At 38.4% G+C, this 17,935-nt stretch overlaps 2 protein-coding genes across 14 annotated transcripts in view; both read right to left on the reverse strand.

Moving 5' to 3' along the window:
- The window catches only part of PGGT1B (protein geranylgeranyltransferase type I subunit beta), a 50,959-nt gene extending 46,094 nt beyond the window's left edge, over positions 1–4,865 (reverse strand). For 4 of the 7 annotated variants that reach the window (XM_036307757.1, XM_036307756.1, XM_036307759.1 and 1 more), the window contains exon 1: positions 4,700–4,865. In XM_036307757.1, the coding sequence (XP_036163650.1) occupies positions 4,700–4,839 (140 nt within the window). In that variant the 5' untranslated portion in view covers positions 4,840–4,865. The remainder of the gene's footprint in view (positions 1–4,699) is intronic. The other 3 variants (XR_004967338.1, XR_004967339.1, XM_036307760.1) reach the window with 1 other exon arrangement.
- Positions 4,866–7,662: 2,797 nt separating this feature from the next.
- CCDC112 (coiled-coil domain containing 112) overlaps positions 7,663–17,935 on the reverse strand; it is a 29,903-nt gene continuing 19,630 nt past the window's right edge. For 4 of the 7 annotated variants that reach the window (XM_036307752.1, XM_036307751.1, XM_036307749.1 and 1 more), the window contains 6 exons: positions 16,955–17,030; positions 15,721–16,111; positions 11,315–11,722; positions 9,739–9,834; positions 8,853–8,971; positions 7,663–8,266 (listed from right to left, as the gene is read on the reverse strand). In XM_036307752.1, the coding sequence (XP_036163645.1) occupies positions 8,236–8,266; positions 8,853–8,971; positions 9,739–9,834; positions 11,315–11,722; positions 15,721–16,111; positions 16,955–17,030 (1,121 nt within the window). In that variant the 3' untranslated portion in view covers positions 7,663–8,235. The remainder of the gene's footprint in view (positions 8,267–8,852; positions 8,972–9,738; positions 9,835–11,314; positions 11,723–15,720; positions 16,112–16,954; positions 17,031–17,935) is intronic. The other 3 variants (XM_036307755.1, XM_036307750.1, XM_036307753.1) reach the window with 2 other exon arrangements.

A 17,935-nucleotide genomic window follows, 5' to 3' on the forward strand; every position in this document is an offset into this window, starting at 1 on the left:
TAGCTTAAGCATGATTGTTCATAGTTAAAGTGATTAATTACCTGCCTGGCACTTAGTTAAGAGGTTTTATTCCCTCCCTAACTTCAGGGGAAAAATCCCTACCTGGGGAAACAAGCTTTCTCAGAGACCTTGGTTAAAACACATAGTGCCAAGAAGGTGAGCAAACATATTAAGAACAGTATGCCATATATGCCAGGTCCCTTGAAACAGCAAGCATGGACCGGCTCCCGGCAATCCAGTCGGTAAAGGCCAGGGATGCTGCTAAATGTCCTATGGTTTACAGGTGAACCTCATTAAATAAGGAAATATCTGGTGGAGCCCTGGCTGGTGTGGCTCAGTTGGTAGGAGTGTCATCTGGTACACTGAAAGGTCTTGGGCCTCGGGTTCCATTCCTGCTCAGAGCACAAACCTAGATTGCAGGTTTGATCCCTAGTCCTCAGTCAGGCACCTTTAGGAATATTTCTCTTTCACATCCATGTGTCTGTCTGTCTGTCTGTCTCCCATCCTCCTCCTCCCCTTTCCCCTCTCTTTAGAAATCAATGAGCATGTCCTCCCATGAGGATTAAAAATAAATAAGTAAGTAAGCATCTGGTCAAAATGTCAACAGTGCTGAGGTTGAGAAACCCTGATTTAAAGTCATACTGTTATCTGTTTATAAGTGTTACCTGAATGATCTGTTTTGCATTTTACTTGCTCCTGGATATGGAGACAAATACCAGAAATCAGTCATCTAGTGGTACCCTATTTTAAAGTCTTGCATGCTTAATTATTAAAGGCTTCTAAAAGTCCAGCATTTTCATTTCATAGCAGTTGAGACTATGGTTTATAGAATTAACAGCTACAGAGCAAAGCTTATGTTTATAAAATGAAGTGCTCAGTAGTGGCTGGCAGACAGGGCCAAGAGTCATCTGCGCCTCCCCTAAAATAGATTAGGAAAGTATTCCTAAAAGGATTTCTGACCATGCCAGAGTTCTCAAGTAGTCCTAAAACTCTGAGGGGAAGAAAATTAAACAGGCCACAGGAAATAGAAAGGAATTTTGGGCTGCGGAACTCTGGGAGAAATAATGTAGGATTTTATGTTGACCAGATGACTGCTGCTTGGAGTATAGATTGCTGTGCAACCTGCCCTGTTGCAGGTATACAGAGAGGTAATCTTGTCATGTGTGTACCTAAAATCAGGCCAATGAGGTTATTTTTATTTTATTATTTCTTTGGAGGACGTTTCTCTATTCTTTCTTTTTCCTAAAATTGAACTCTGAGTATGTAGTCTGAAAAACCAAAGCAAGCCAAGTCTTCCTGCCTCTTCTACTCTGAACAATACATATAAAAGGTATATCTTACATGAATGAAAAAGTAACATTTTTTGTCCCTATATCAAATCACTTCACCAGTGGAGCATAAATGATCTCAAAATTTTCAGGCTTAAAAACAAAGCTCACAATCCAAGATTTAATATCCACTTTAGTTGACTAGTAACTACTTTTCAGAAGCTAATATAAAAGAAAAACCTCAGGTAAAACAACAAACAATATACATTTGAATTTTCATAGAGCAATTATTACTAGAAAAGTAAAAATTATTTATTCTTATTTGTCAATGAAAGGAAAAGGGAAATGAAATAATTTTGCCAAAATGGCGGGTCAGAAAATAAGCATCTAAATGGTAGGTCTAATATTAGCCTTTTTTAGAGTCAACTGTTTTATCTCTATCAGTAAAACGGAATAAACACAGGAACACCTGAATCACTGGTTTACTACCATATCCCCATACCCAGACACACATAGGCACTCAATAAATGTCTGTGGAATTGAACTGCAGTACTGGAAAGAAAAATGTCTTTGTCAACACACTGTTTTATTTTAAAACTCTAGTATCAGCCGAGACCGGTTTGGCTCAGTGGATAGAGCGTCGGCCTGCGGACTGAAGGGTCCCAGGTTCGATCCCAGTCAAGGGCATGTACGTTGGTTGTGGGCACAGCCCCAGTGGGAGATGTGCAGGAGGCAGCTGATCGATGTTTCTCTCTCATCGATGTTTCTAACTCTCTATCTCTCTCTCTTCCTCTCTGTAAAAAATCAATAAAATATATATATATAAAACAAAAACAAAAAAACAAAAAAACAAAAAACTCTAGTATCAGTAGAAATTTTGTGACCAATCACCTTTGCTTAAAAGACTAGAGCTTCTCCACAAGTATCTTAAAGTCAGTATGAATCATATACACCACAAAAGGACTTAATGCTAAACTAAGAAAAGACTGTAAGTCAGGAAACAGAAAAACTGAAAACTTTAAAAAAATCACTACAAAAACTTATATGTACAGATTGTTTTTTTAAAAATATATATTTTTACTGATTTTTAGAGAGAGAGAAAAGGAGAGAGAGAAACATTGGCTGCCTCAAACCAGCAATGTTTCGGTGCATGGGACGCCCAATCAACTGAGCCACACCAGCCAGGGTTGTACACATTATCTTAAATGTATTATTAACTGAGCCATAAGAAACCAAAAATGATTTTTAAAAATTCTACTCAAGTGACAAACACGAGGCATAAAATATATGTAATTAATATCTCTTAACTAATGCAATGTACCCTATTACATATCTATTATCTAATATGTAATGTCTGGTGTAGATCTTACGATTATACTAATGATATTAAATCAAGTATTAAATTGGCTGTTTAACCAAACATTTTTTGCTGTTTTACTTATACTGTGATCAGGATTACACAATTTACTGTCTACATTACTATTTACATTAGTCTATGTGGTTTTGTCTATGCTGAAATTTTAAAGGGTAAACCAAACACACCTTCATTTTGAAAATCCAACCACAGACCTATAATAACAGCTACAAAGTTCAACAATCAAAATAGGATGAAAGATTTTTTTTTATCCAAATGCTATGAATTCACATAAAATTAATCCCAATAAGATATAAATGTGTTTATCAAAATATTTCTTAACATCCTATATCATACGACTTTGGAACTCTTTTAAAAAAATTAAATTTATTGAGGTAACATTGGTTAATGATATTATATAAATGGAAATCTTAAGTATAGGCATGGGCTCTGCTAGTCAATCAATACTGATGGATACAGAAAGGCATATAAATAATGCTTTACTCTTTTTGAACAAGAATCTGTTCATCTCTCAGGGCTCAGCTTACATTATTCAATAAATATTTATTTAATGCTTCTCGTGTGCCCAAAACTGCTCAATGTCCCAGTACAATGCTGTCCACTAAGATTTTCTGAGATGACAGAAAGAGAAGCAAAAGCCATTGCCAATGTGGTGACTGAGCATTTGAACTATAGTGGCTACTGTAAACAGAATGGAATTTTTAATTTAATTTTAATTAATTCAAATTTAAATAGTCAAAGGTGGCTAATGGCCACCATATTGGACAGGGCACCCCTAATGTTAAATAAACAAGATAGACAAAGACCCTACCTTCATGAAGTTTACAATCCAGTATGAAAAAATATATTAAACAAATAAGCCAATAAATGTATAGTTTCGGGTGGTGACTGGAAATGGTGTCTTTTGGAAAGGGTGATTAGAGAAGGCATCTCTAAAGAAATCTGGATTAGGTACTGCCCTTCCGATAAGCTCCCATGAATCCTACCTCCTCTAATAGCATTGAACTCTATTGAAACTGCTTGCTTATCTTGGTCAGCTGTATTCCAGCACCTAACATACTAATAAATGTTTCCTGAACAGTATGCAGAAATCATCTATAACACTTCCAAAACTGACCCAGACACTGTTCAAAATACATCAAAGACCCAGAGCTCAGAAAATGCGGAGAGATCAGAGCAAAAACCACCTGCTCTTCCCATGCACTCTCATGCAGCTTTGGAGCCTCACTTCAAACAGCAACGCAGAGCAGACGCCTCCTCCTCCTCCCGCCCTTCTCGTCCCGACTTTCCCTCTGAATGACTAATTCACAGTTTCTCAGCCTCTGCCAGATCACATCTCACTGCAAATACACTTTCCCAGGCTGCTTCAAGCAGCACCGCACCTCCTTCGCCAACCTTCTCTGTCACTAGATTTCCAGTTCCTGGAAAGTTCACTTCTACTCAAACCTCAGCGGATCTCTGCTGCTCCCATACATCAAACACAAGACAGGCATTCGGTTACGAGTTAATGAGGCCAATACATGGTACAGGATGGAAACAGACTTGTAGTGATGAGCGCCCAACAGCGTATACAGATATCGAGTTACAATGCTGAACACCTGAAATTTGTATGTTATTGACCAATGCTACCTCGGTTTAAAAAAAAAAAAAGAGCCAATGAATTGGGAAAGGGCAACACAGGAGAGGCTGTTTATCTAAAATATAATGACAAACGCTTTGTCTTTTTCCTTTTATCCTCGAAAGTGATGAGGCCGGGAAGACGGAGTGAAAAAGCTCGGAGTGTACAGGGTACATGGTGGGGAAGTGAAAAAGGCGGAAACCGGAGCCTGCCAAAGCCCAAGGCGTACAGCTCCCCGAGCCCTCTCGCCGCAGCTCGGAGGGAAGAGAGTGATCACAGGCGCAGCGCAGAGGGGAGGCGCGGGGCAGGGGCAGGGGCAGGGCCAGGTGGGCGGCGGCGCAGCCCCCCGCCGCGCCCCGTTAGCCGGCAGGCTCCGCGGCGGAACAGCGCCGGGGTCCCGACCCCGGGCCGGCCCGGTTGACTGTGGCCACCAGTTACCTGCTGGTCTCCAGCGAAGAATAGCGCTCCGGCAAGACCTGGAGGCAGCGCTGGAAGAACCGCACGTGCCGGTCCCGCAGGAAATCCAGCCGCTCTCCTTCGCAGTCCCCCGCCAGCAGCCCGTCCTCCGCGGCCGCCATGCTGCTGCGGAAGCGACGCCTGCCGTGACCCGGAAGCACTTGGCGAGCGGCGCGAAGGAGTCCCGAGCAGCTGAACTGGGCGGACTTACTGGAGACGCAGTCACGGGGAGTCCGACGCCGCCCTTTATCGCCGGGTTTCTTCTTGGGAAGAGCACGACCCACCTTTCCTACTCTACACCCCAAAGCGTCGGCAACACCTCGCCAGCCTACTGAAGTTCGGCCCAGAAATCCCTCTCGTACTCTTACCCTCCTTCGGCCTTTGGGAGGAAGCGCAACGTCCATAGTTTCAAGTGCGCGTTGAGAACAGCAGGCCCCAAAGGTCGCGAGGAGGGTATATAGGGAAACAGGAACGGATCGATATAAACGTTCCAACAGATTCATGGGGGGGAGGGGGGGGATGAATGGATATGTTACTAAACCTACAATTCAATCTGTGGATATAAATAAATGTTTAGTAAGTGATTACTGACACTACAAAAGTTGAGTCGTTCCCAGTTCTCCAGAATATCAGAAATCACGTTTAAATATATCTAAACGCAATATGCATGCACAACGTACATTCACACAGGTGACTGCGTTTTTCTTTTACAAGTTTTAAGTTTTACTCTCCGAGTCAATGTTCTGACTTCATCACTGTTTTATCAATTTGCAACAGCAAGTAAGCTCCACCTATTCTCCAACTACCCATATACTAAAAACAGACCACATGCCACTATTTTTTCAAAAAGAGGGATTTAAGTTGCTTCAGCATTTCCCTTTAAAACTTCATAACGAAATATTCAGAGAAAAAGAAATCCACCCAAGGATCAGGCCTAAACTAGATATTTTTGTTTTGTTTTATAATCAATTGAGCTAATAGAAGTTTGGGTATAATTTTAATTAATAGCTTTGTTAGAAAATTTATTTCTTAGAGTGTATCACATGGGCTGGAGTTATCTCATACTTATTCACCAACCCAAAGTGCCTTGCATAATTTTAGGTACTACTTACAGGTTTACAGGCTTTCCTGCGTGTCTTTAACAAATGGCTGGGTATAAGCAGAGGCTGCCCTTGGTGCTTCTCTACAACGATGGAGTCCACAGTCCTCGCCCTTCAGCCATGCCCTACCTAGAGAGTTTTCACTACAGTATTACAATCACGCTCTCTCTCTCTCTCTCTCTCTCTCACACACACACACACACACACACACACACATACACACACACACACACACACACGTCAAATGTCTGAAGATGTTCAAAGTGGAGTCCTATCACGTCCATTTAACTTTCTAGAATCAACTATGCACACCCTATGCTCTGAAAGACAATCCTCTTCAACCTGGCGCTTAAAAGGAAGCCAAACATTTCATCTGATTCTCAGCTCAAGAATCAGCAATCGGATCCAAATCAGGAGGAAATACTTCTATGATGGGCTCATTGAAAAATAATATTATATACTTCTAGGTAAAGAAAAGGCTTTCCATGGGTGATTTTGATCATACAAGGTTTCTGACATGTCCATGACAGAATCTGACCCCTACAAAAAATGCCACTCAACATTAGCTAAGAAGTATAAATAGCTCAAGTCTTCAAAGTAAGAGAAAGATGGAGCATCCTCATTATAATTGAATCTTATTTAGCCATTAAGTGATAATGTCTAAATTTTGTAGAAAGATAGAAAAATATGTGTAATGTAAAGTGCTTACAGTATAGTAAGTAACTAACTCTGACTATAGCTATTTAAAAATATGTAGGTATGCTTTTGGAAAAAGTTACCCAGGGGTGGTTGAATTGGTGCTTTATAACATTTTTGTGTGTGTTTTTTTCTAAATTTCTTAAGATACTTTTTAAACCAGTTTAAGAAATGTTTATTTGACATCTCTTCTATGAGCTTGCAACTGAAGACACTTACGTTGTTTATTTTATGTAGTCTATATAAAGAGGCATACAACAAATTCCTCATTCACTTTAGATTCACTTAGAAGGACTGGTTGTTCAAAGAAATTTCCATACTTTCTATTATTAAAAAAACAAACAAAATAAAAATAAACAAACAAACCCCCATACAGCATTGCCCACTATGCTTACCTTAGATGCAGGAAACTGAAAGCTGCATATGTGTGCAAAAAAAGGCAACATGTTAGTAAGTAGCACATAAAAACCTTTACTTTTCTGCATCTTCTTAGTTGTTCAATTCTATTTTTAAATTCCCTTGTCCTATTCTGTATTTTATTCTAAAATGCCTCAAATCATTTTTAAAATTCATGGAAAATGAGTACTACAAATAAAATGTGCATTCCTGATTAAGGATGTTTTACATTAATTCTCCTATTTTGCACCAATAACTGTATAAGAATTCCATTCCCTTTAGAAATTATATTTACTTTGAATCGTAAGTGCGAAATAAGAAAAAGTTTTGACTATTATTACTAATAGTAAATTTGAGTCATTTGAACTAAATGTATCAAGTTACAGCTAAGATAAAAGTCATAAGAAATAAGTTTCCTATGTTTATTATGTATATGGTAACTTTTATATAAGCCAGTGAGAACTAATTAAAGTTAGGAGCTAAGATTTTATATGAAAAGTTTAGCCAAACTGTTACATTGTGTTTTCATGTACCAAAGTTTGTAAATTTTAAAAGTAACTATTTTGAACAAATATTTTGAGGCAAACAAGCAGAAAACTGAATCAGGCAGGTAGATATGAAAGACACAAAGATTTTATAAATGTGTGAAGTCCAGAAAGGCTGAAAAGAAAATTGGAAAAGCTAAAGGAAACCAAAAAGATTTTATCAATAATACAAATAATAGAGTATAAATGAGGTGTGAACTGTGAGGCATATTTTTAATATAAATACTTTATATAAAACAAAGCATGCTTCGAACAAATACAAAATATTTATTACATAAAAATGTAGTAACTGATAAACTACCAGTTTGTTAAATTAGAAAAAGTACTAACTTATTTCAAAATTCAAACCAAAAAAAACTTTACATTTTTGTTACTCAAGCTAACTTACCTCCAAAATATAAATGTTACAAAATTTTGGTTTGAAAATGTCATTCTGTGACTATCCAAACTTATTTTGCTGTGCCATGCCAAAAACAAAGTATCTTTGAAATGTTCTGAATATTTAAATGAAATAGTATTTGTAACATAAACTTATTCAAAAAACTTGTACATAATAATAGGCCAACATACACATTACATACCCTCTTGCTATAAACAGGAAATACTAATGACAATACTACTTGGAACTTAACATCTGTCAATTCACATACAACACCATTATCAGTCTGTCTAAGCTAGTGATATTTAAAAACACATGTGGTTAATCACTCTGTTCTATTCAAGCTGAATATGCTAACATTCCCATCAACTGAATACCAGTTTCATTATCTCATATTCTTTTCTAAACTCCTTGTCTCCAGGTTGGAATAGCCCTAAGGAGAAGAAGAGAAGAGCAATTATAAATATGCAGAAAATTTTTATAACAATCCTAACTGATTAGATGTTAACATCTATTTCTTTTATTTGAACTTTTTTATAAAGCAAGTTTTATTCAGGTAGAGAAAAAGTAAGAGGCCAGGGTGCGGGCATCAGTGTGAAACAAGTGAAAAGTATGCAACCAAGTGAATGTGGGCCAACTCGAGTTATGCCGATTAAATGTTAACTTTTAAAAATATATGTAGATTTATTTTTATCACTTTTTACTGTAAAATATAATATACATATCAAAGTTGCACAAAATATAAAACATGGTTATTTTTAAAAATATTTTTATTGATTTCAGAGAGGAAGGGAGGAGAGAGAGAAACATCAATGCTGAGAGAGAATCATTGATTGGCTGCCTCCTACACGCCCCCTACGGGGAATGAGCCTGAAACACGGGCATGTGTTGTGACCGGGAATCAAACCATGACCTTCTGGTTCATAGGTCAGTACTCAAACACTGAGCCATGCCCGCCAGGCGAAACATGCAGTTATTAAATTATTATAAAGTCAACACTCATTCTAACTCCTCTTTACCTATGTGGGATATGTAGAAGTGGCCCAGAGCCTGTTGGTCCTAAGTTTTTGGTCCGTTCTTCCCAACCTTTGGTAGGTTTGTAAAGCCTAGAAGGATCTCTGCTAACATTGTTTTCAACCTGTAATCAGAAGCAAAATGAATCTGAAATAATTAACATTGTATTTGTGATTCTTACTAAGAAAAATACTTGATATTAAAAACTGTTAATAACCTCTTCTGTAAACTTTTTATTGTGCTCATATAGCTAAAATAAAGATTGGGCCACATCAATCTATCAATAAATTGTTACTTTTAGTTTCTTTTTTAGTTCAATTATTTTATTCTGTTTATATTATGAAGGAAATACGATGCAGCCAGGCAATAAATTTAGGATAAATATCTTCTTGTTAGTTATGAAAAAGCATAGGTATGTCCTCTGCCTTTTCCTTGAAAATTTCCTTTTTTGAAACTTTTTAGTTTTCCAATTCTGAATAGACTGATTAAGAAAATATAGTAAGGGAAAAATAATTTTAATAACCAAAAGCACTTTAAAATACAACCTCAAGTCCATCTTTCTAGAAAGAATATTGGTTGCAGGATGCTTAGGTTTCCAAGTGTTTTTTGTTTGTTTGTTTGTTTGTTTTTTTAACCAGTTCTTTGTTTTGTCGAGAGTCACCTATATCTTTAGCTTTGAGTATCACCAACTGAGATTAAACAATGTGTTTATAATGTGAAATGGTAGAATTCAAACAATAGTTTAAATTGTACTAAGCTATGCTAAATAAGTACATTTTAAAGAAGATGGTACAGAAATCAAGCTGGATATAAAGAAAATGGATGTTTATATCCTTACAAACCAAGGAATTAGGATAACAATAAAAATAAATTAATCTCAGTACAGAGCACCTTTTTTTTTAATTTTGCCAGTCTTCTTTGTTTTTCTGCCTTTTCATCTTCTTTTGACTGTCTATCAAGAATTTTCAGTTCAAGTTTACGTAAATCCTAAAAAACATATGCCAACAAAAAAGATAACATGAGAAAGTAAAATCAACTAAAATTTGTTTCAAACTTTAGTTGCTTGGAAGTAAAATTAAATCACCTTAAATATCAATATTCCTTCAATACTGACCTTTTCCAACACGAGTAAAAGCTTTATTTTCCTTGAAAATAAATGTGACACGTGCACATCTTTTGGAATCATTTTATGTTGGTTATTTCTTATTTTACTAGGCAAGTTAAGCCCACTTTCAGTACAGATATGCCTGGTTTTAGATCTCTCATATTTGGGGCATTTTGTTATTTAGGGAGATATTTTTATAGAGACTAAAAGAAATTCCACTAATAATGTGTTTTTGTCTAATTTTTTGTATTTCCCTTATTTTTTGCTTTATAGATATTGCTATGTGTTTTTTTTTTTTAATTTATTTCTTTATTGATTTCAGAGAGGCAGGGAGAAGGAGAGAGAGATAGAAACATCAACAATGAGAGAGAATCATTGATCGGCTGCCTCCTGCACAACCCCCACTGGGGATCAAGCTTGCAACCCAGGCATGTGCCCCTGGCCACAATCGAACCTGGGACCCTGCAATCTGCAGGCTTCCTTTTCTATCCACTGAGCCAAGCGGGCCAGGGCGATATTGCTATGTTTTATCTCATTTGCATCCCTTTCCGTTTTAAAGTATATACACTTCTTTGTCTTTTTGAGACTCTTTGGACTGAATTCCACTTTGATAAAATTATAATCTCTTTGATTGCATTTTCTTATATATATTTGTTTTTAAATCATTTATGATCCTACCTCTCAGCAATAGCCTTGATTCCTTTAAGTATACACTGAATATCTACAATGTACAGGTTACAGGAATAAACAAAAGGACAAAATCTCGGCCCTTGTGGAGCTTCTATTATGTTGGGAGATGGACAGTGAGCAAGTAAGGAAATCAATCATCTGTGGGGAAAAGCCAGTCAGTTTGGCAAAGAAAAAGTAGTCTAGCCTGTGGCTATCTTTCCAGCCTTGTCTCCGGCTGATTCCCACCTTCCATCTGATGCCCTTAGGATACTGAAGTGTTTACGGGTTCCCCCACAAACCACTGTTATACTTCTCCAAGCTGTCATTCATGCTGTTCTCTTCGCTAGGAAAGATCTCCCCTTTCTTCTTCAAGACTCAAATATCTTAGTGTCTCTCTATGGTCATAAGCTACCCTCCCTGCATACCCATCTCCTGAGATTCTCTGTCCACAATTACCTCAATCACTACACTATTTACAACCTCATACAGAAATATACTTGCACATCTATCTTTCCCACGAGACTATAATATACTAGAAATGGGGGGGTGGGGAATGAGGGAGCATTGGTAGGTAGAAGCCTAATATAACAGAAGCACTCAATTTTTCCTGAACTGAATCTGGAAGTAGTACCTCTATTGGTAGTAATACCACTAAATAATTTCTAAAATTATTTAGAAAACATATTTACTCACTCTTTCTTGAAATCTGGAAATTTCATCAGCAACAATTTTCCTTTTTTCTGCCTTTTCTGTCTTTTCCCTTATCTCCTTTTCAAGTCTTAAAAATTCTTCCTGTTCTTTCTTCTGCTGGGTGTAGTTTTCTAGTAGTAATTTTAGTTTAAACTGGCGTTGGCGCTCTTTCTGCTGCCTTTTCTCTTTCTCTTCCTCTTCTTTTAACTGGGACGCATATTTCATTGACATTTCTATACTTTTCTGTTTTTTCCAAGCTTCCACTGCCAATTTCTGCTGCTTTCTTTGTTCCTCTTTTTGCTTTTGATTATCTTCTTGTTTGTTATGAAAAAGCATAGGTATATCCTCTGCCTTTTCCTTGAAAATTTCCTCTTTTTTTTGAAACTTTTTAGTTTTCCAATTCTGAATAGACTGATTAAGAAAATATAGTAAGGGAAAAATAATTTTAATAACCAAAAGCACTTTAAAATACAACCTCAAGTCCATCTTTCTAGAAAGAATATTGGTTGCAGGATGCTTAGGTTTCCAAGTGTTGTGTTTGCTTGTTTGTTTTTTAACCAGTGCAATTTTTCTACTTCTGTTTTTAAAAATTAATGTCTCTTAAAACACTGAATAATGATTTATTCTTTTGGCCTTTCTTGTCCTCTCTTAACCCCCAGGTTCACAAAGATTGCACCTCATTTGTTTGTGTTCATGGGAAACATTCTTTTCCTCTAATCATCTTACTTATGCTTCCAAATCCTCTTTCAAGGTGTAAAATCCTTTCTGAGTGACCCCTCTTTGTTCAATTACCAGAAGAGGAACTAAGAGTAGTGTGGTTGAGAGTATGGGCTCTGGAGTCAGACCACTTAGAACCAAATCATGGCTTTACCACCTACTAGGTGTGACCTTGGATGAGTTACTACGTTACTCTGTCTTCATTTTGCTCATCTGTAAAAGTGGTAGGTAATACCTCTCCAGCAGGGATATTGTAAATATTAAATGAGTCAGTTCCTGAGAGGTGGTGCTTCATAAGTGTTAAAAAAAAAAAGCAAAAAAAAAGCAAATTAGCTTCATTGCTTTACCAGGGTATGTAAAGATTATTTAAAATACTAGCAGCCTTCTTTATGCCATAAAGGATACATCCGCTGAATTCCTTTACCCTCAAGTCAGGAAACTGTTCCCTCATCTTTCCTCATGGTGTATCATTCATTTATTCATTCAGTACATTCCTATCATATGCGTACTCTATGGAAGGCAATGTGATAGGAATCATAGATGATTCAAATAATACCAAATGACATCTAGTACAGTGCTACTCAATGTGCCAGTCCACAACAATTTCAGAGATTCGTGCCAGAATGTAAATCAATGTACTGCTTCCTTCAAAAAGAGGATTTTCTATTTAAAAAAAAAAGTCAAAACTGAACTAGTGTGCTTACTGGGCAGCTGATTCTAGTTCAATTACTTTATCTCACTGAAGACCAGTAACAGTTTGCAACCTAACAGCCAGTCCATGGACCAAGTTTGAGTAGCACTGTTCTAGGTGAGATAATATATATGCATAAGTACCAGAATATATTCTAGAATATATTATTATGTGATATAGCACTCCATAAAAGAGGTATAAATAAAGTGTTAGTAGGAAATTCTGAGAGGGACTACTTATGTTTGAGTGGACAAGAAGGAAGCATCTTATCTGGGCAGATTTTGATAACTGGGAGTTGAGGGGAAAGAATGGAGGTTCCAGAAAGTGGGAATAAGATAAACAAGGGTATTCAGGCCAAAAAGTTCAGAGCATATCAGAAAATAAGTATCTTTAGGCAAATGGTGATAAAAATGGTAAATCTACTCAGCATCTTAAACTGAGTTGGTTTAAAACTACATTTTGCTGCTTTCCCCCAAGTTTCCTCCTCCTCCTCCATGTCCTATTTCAGCAATTTTACCTCCATTTTCATACCCCCTTCTACCTCACCTCTTCAATCAATCAATCATCAAATATCAGGAAACAGTGGTCGGGAACTAGCTAGAACTAAGGTGCTTTACCTTTACTACATGAGGCACTGTGTCTAGAGAGGTGGTTCTTAAACTTTAGCTTATAACAGATTAACCTAGAGGACTTGTTAAAACACAATTCCTGAGCACCACCACCAGAGTTTGGCTTAGGTCTATGGCTGGGGCCTGGTAAGTTTAATAAGCTCCCAGGTGATGTTGACTTTGCTAGTCCAAGAACCACTTTGCTGGTCCAGGGACCCCATGTTTTCAGTATCCAGGAAAAAGACTAAATAATACCTAATAGCTTGTTATTTTTGAGTTTTTAAAAATTACTTATGTTTCAAAATTTTTCTTAACACATTAAGCGCCAAGCCTGTTTTGTCTTCCTTTCCGTTTCAGTCACCGGTGACTGACATGGCGCTTAACGTGTTAAAGTCCCAAATGTCAATCTTCTTACATTTAACTTATTTAGGAGTGATAAACAAGAAACACAAGCTATTTCCTCTAAAAATTTAGACTAAACATGGGATCAATATTTCTTTAATACTCCTGGGGCAAGTCATCTGTTGAACAGTCATACTCAAGCGAGTTAAAGTTTATAATAGTTGACTTCTACAAAAAAATGTGACTCAGACTTCGAGTGTCTGAACCCATGGTTCCCAACTTTGCCCTCTGGAGACATTTTTGATAATCACAATTAATGAGGTGTTACTAGCACGTAATGCAGTGGTTCTCAACCTTCCTAATGCCACGACCCTTTAATACAGTTCCTCATGTTGTGGTGACCCCCAATTTCATTGTTACAAACTGAACATAATTAAAGCATAGTGATTAATCACAAAACAATATGTAATTATATACGTGTTTTCCGATGGTCTTAGGCAACCCCTGTGAAAGGGTTGTTCAATCCCCAAAGGGGTCACGACCCACAGGTTGAGAACCGCTGATCTAATGAGTGGAAGCCAGGAATGTTGCCAATCATCCTACAATGCACACAACAGCATTTACAGCAAAGAATTATCTAGCCCAAATGGTTAACTGTGCCAAGGTTGAGAAGTCCTAACAAAACCAAAGCCAGAATATTTTGGTGAAAATGAAACTTTTTAGATATTTGCTACACTTAAGAGTTAGTTACTCTTTTCTCTGGGGTAGTCAAAATCTTGAGTCTTTTCAAATAAGCAATGGAGCTGAAGTTCCAAACCTCAATGAAACTTTGAAGAGTGAAAATTGTTTTTCTACTGCCTCTTTATATTTCACTAGAGGCCCAGCGCACGAAAGCACGCGACCCTGCCCACCTGCTCATGCCTCGCCGCGCTCACAGCCTCGCCATGCTCACCTTGGGGCACCCACCTTGCTGCGCCCATCCGCCCAATGCCCCGCCCGCGAGCCACCAGCTTTGCTGCGATCAGAGTCCGTGGGCTGTGGGGGAGGGACTGAGAGGTGCTCCATGCACTTCATGGTGACTGGTTGTATGGTTGTTACAGCGTTATAGACTAGAGGCCCGGTGCATGAAATTCGTGCATGGGGGTGGGGGGGTATCTCTCAGCCCGGCCTGTACCCTCTCCAATCTGGGACCTCTTGGGGGATGTCCGACTGCCGATTTAGGCCCTGCAGGACTGGGCCTAAACTGGCAGTCAGATCCCTCTCACAATCCGGGACCGCTGGCTCCTAACCGCTCGCCTGCCTACCTGCCTGATTGCCCCTAACAGCTTCTGCCTGCCAGCCTGATTGCCCCCTAACCGCTCCCCTGTTGGCCTGATTGATGCCTAACTGCTCTCCTGCCAGCCTGATTAACCGCAACTGCCCTCCCCTGCCAGCCCAATTGCCCCCAACTGCCCTCTCCTGCTGGCCTGATCGCCCACAACTGCCCTCCCCTCTGTGACCCGTCTCCCCTGCCGGGACCCGCCTCCTTCGTGGGAGGCAACGGAGAAGCCGGGACCAGCCTCCTCCATGCCACATGGAGCCATGGGACCCCCAGGCCTCATTGCGCGGAGCGGCCACTGGGCCCCGCCTCCGCTGTGCGCGCGACCATCTTGTGACAATGTCGCACGCGAGGACCACCTAGGCTTTTATTAGTATAGATTGAAAACCATGTGGCCTTTGCTGATAGGCTGCCTTTTATCAAAAGCCTGAGTATATCTGGATTTCCCACATTTCTGGTGGATATAGAAGGTTTTGCCCACAATCAGAAGTTTTCTGGCCCACTATATTATTTCTTGGGGTAGAAATGTTTGGCCTTCAGAAAGTCCAACTATAGTTCCTTTAGTTAAGTTACTCAAAACTTCCCAATGTCTGTTGCACCTTCTGTAAGATGGGGGGAAAACTGCAATATACCTCATGGAGTTGTTGTAAAATTAATAAATGTTAAAGAGTTTAGCACAGTAGCTGGAACAGAGAAAAATACAACAAATAATAGCCATAATAATTATTATTACCTCTTTTTTCCTTTCTTCTAGGGCCAAAAACTTTTGATACCATTTCTCATGCTGTTCAACTTCATCCTGTGTTCTTCCAGGAAGATGTTCTAGAACTTCTCCCATAAATGTTGGCTTCCCTTTATGTTTGTTTCTCACTTTTACAAAGTTCTGGTGATCATAATCATCCCAGCCCCCTTGTCGCCCTCCTGTTTGCTGAAGGAATTTTTCAAAATCCACAACTTCTTCTGGAAGAGTACTTGGTGCTACTTTGTCTACAGGAACTTTGCTTGACATCACTCTGAAAGCCTTCTCTGTTTCTGAACTACCCAAAGCCCATGTGTCAATCTTCCTTGATATGGCGCTCAACTCATTATTAGTTATTTTCTCTTCTTTAATAAGCTCTTCATATCTAAAATTTTAAAAATAAAGTTTGATTAATAAGATACAAATCAATCCATATTAACCCTTTATTTTTCCTCTTATTTAAATTATTTCTCTTTTCACGTCATCTTCTCCACTTAACATTATTAACATTTATAAATCAAAGACTTGAGTTTCCCCACCCCCAGGTGGGCCCGGCCGCTCCACACACCTGCCTCTGGTGTCCCCCAGTCCTCTCAGACCCCAGCCACCCAGGGCTGGCCTGAGGTGGAGGCAAGCCTCGGATGGTGGCTGCCCAGCCACCCAGGGCCAGCCCGAGGTGCAGGCAAGCCTTGGATGTTGGCTGCCCAGCCGCCCAGGGCCGCCTGAGGCTCAGGCAATCAGGGCCAGTCGAGGCTTGCGCTGCCAGCAGTGGCAGCAGCAGCGGTATGATGGGAGCATCGCCTTCCCCTGATCTCTGGGTCGCCTCCTGCCCCCGAGGGCTCTTGAACTGTGAGAGGGGGCAGGCTGAGCTGAAGGACTGCCCCCCTTGAGTGCATGAATTTTCATGCACCAGGCCTCTAGTAATATATAAAAAATAAACTAGTTCATAATAAAAAATTAAAAAAAAAGACTTGAGTTTCCTCAGAGAATAAGACAATCTTTTAAATTCTTATCTGAGATTTTATAGTGTCGATATATAAATGAACATTCACTTTAAACATGAAAAGCAATCTATAACCTAAAACAAAATTAGGAAAGTATTGTTGCCTTTGTGTAAGACTAATGTTAAATATATAACAATAAAATGGCTTATATATAACAACCTCGTGGAGAGTTATTGGAAATATATGTGTCAATAATTTTATATTAAAATGTGTTTAAAACATACATCAATCTCTGCTCCTCCTTAAAAGTGTTAATTGCATTTTCGATTTCTTCCATCATTTCTCTGAGCTTTTCAACAACTATAAAAAAAAACACAGAAAAATTATATCATTTCAGTATGACTAAGAATTAAATATTAGGGAAAAATGGACTGTTCCTTTAATTTAAAAACATTTCTTAGCCTAAAGGATAAGAAAAATGTAATTATACAAAGCTAATTTTTATGATTATAATTTTTTATTACAAATTTTTCCCTATGTACTATATCATTAAATATTATTATTATTTACCAAAAATGTTTCATACTACATATACTGTTTTGTAACTTGCAGTTTTAATTTAACAAAATGTTGTGGTTAACTAACATTTTTTTTTTTAATATATTTTTTATTGATTAAGATATTACATATGTGTCCTTGTCCCCACGTTACCCTCTCCCCCCCACCCCCCCCCCGCTCATGCCCTCACCTCCCCGTTGTCCATGTCCATTGATTAGGCCTATATGCTTGCATATAAGTCCTTTGGTTGATCTTTCCCCCTTACCCCCACCCTCCCCTACCTTCCCTCCAAGGCCCGACAGTCCAATCAATGCCTCTCCGTCTCTGGATCAATCCTTGTTCATCAGTTTATGTTGGGTTAACTAACATTTTATTATCTAAATCTATCCTAATTTATTAAGTAATTCTCCAATAATCAATCTTTAAATAGATGCAGTACTGTAATAAATATCTTTGCATGTATTTTTTTACATGCTCAAATAAGTATTTTTAGAGGATAACTGATGAAAGTTGAAATGGTAAATAAAAAAGTATGCTTATTTTCCAATATGCTAGATACCATCACATTATCCTTCAAAGAAGCTCCACCAACTTACAGGTCCTGAGAATGCTTCTTCCCAGGAACTTTTAATCATTTCCAATATGAAAGGCAAACATTTATCATCCCTGATTTAACGGACATTTTTTGTGTCCATTAAAATAAGCCT

The sequence above is a fragment of the Myotis myotis genome, unplaced genomic scaffold (assembly GCF_014108235.1).
Source record: "Myotis myotis isolate mMyoMyo1 unplaced genomic scaffold, mMyoMyo1.p scaffold_m19_p_5, whole genome shotgun sequence".
Classification (NCBI taxonomy): domain Eukaryota; kingdom Metazoa; phylum Chordata; class Mammalia; order Chiroptera; family Vespertilionidae; genus Myotis; species Myotis myotis.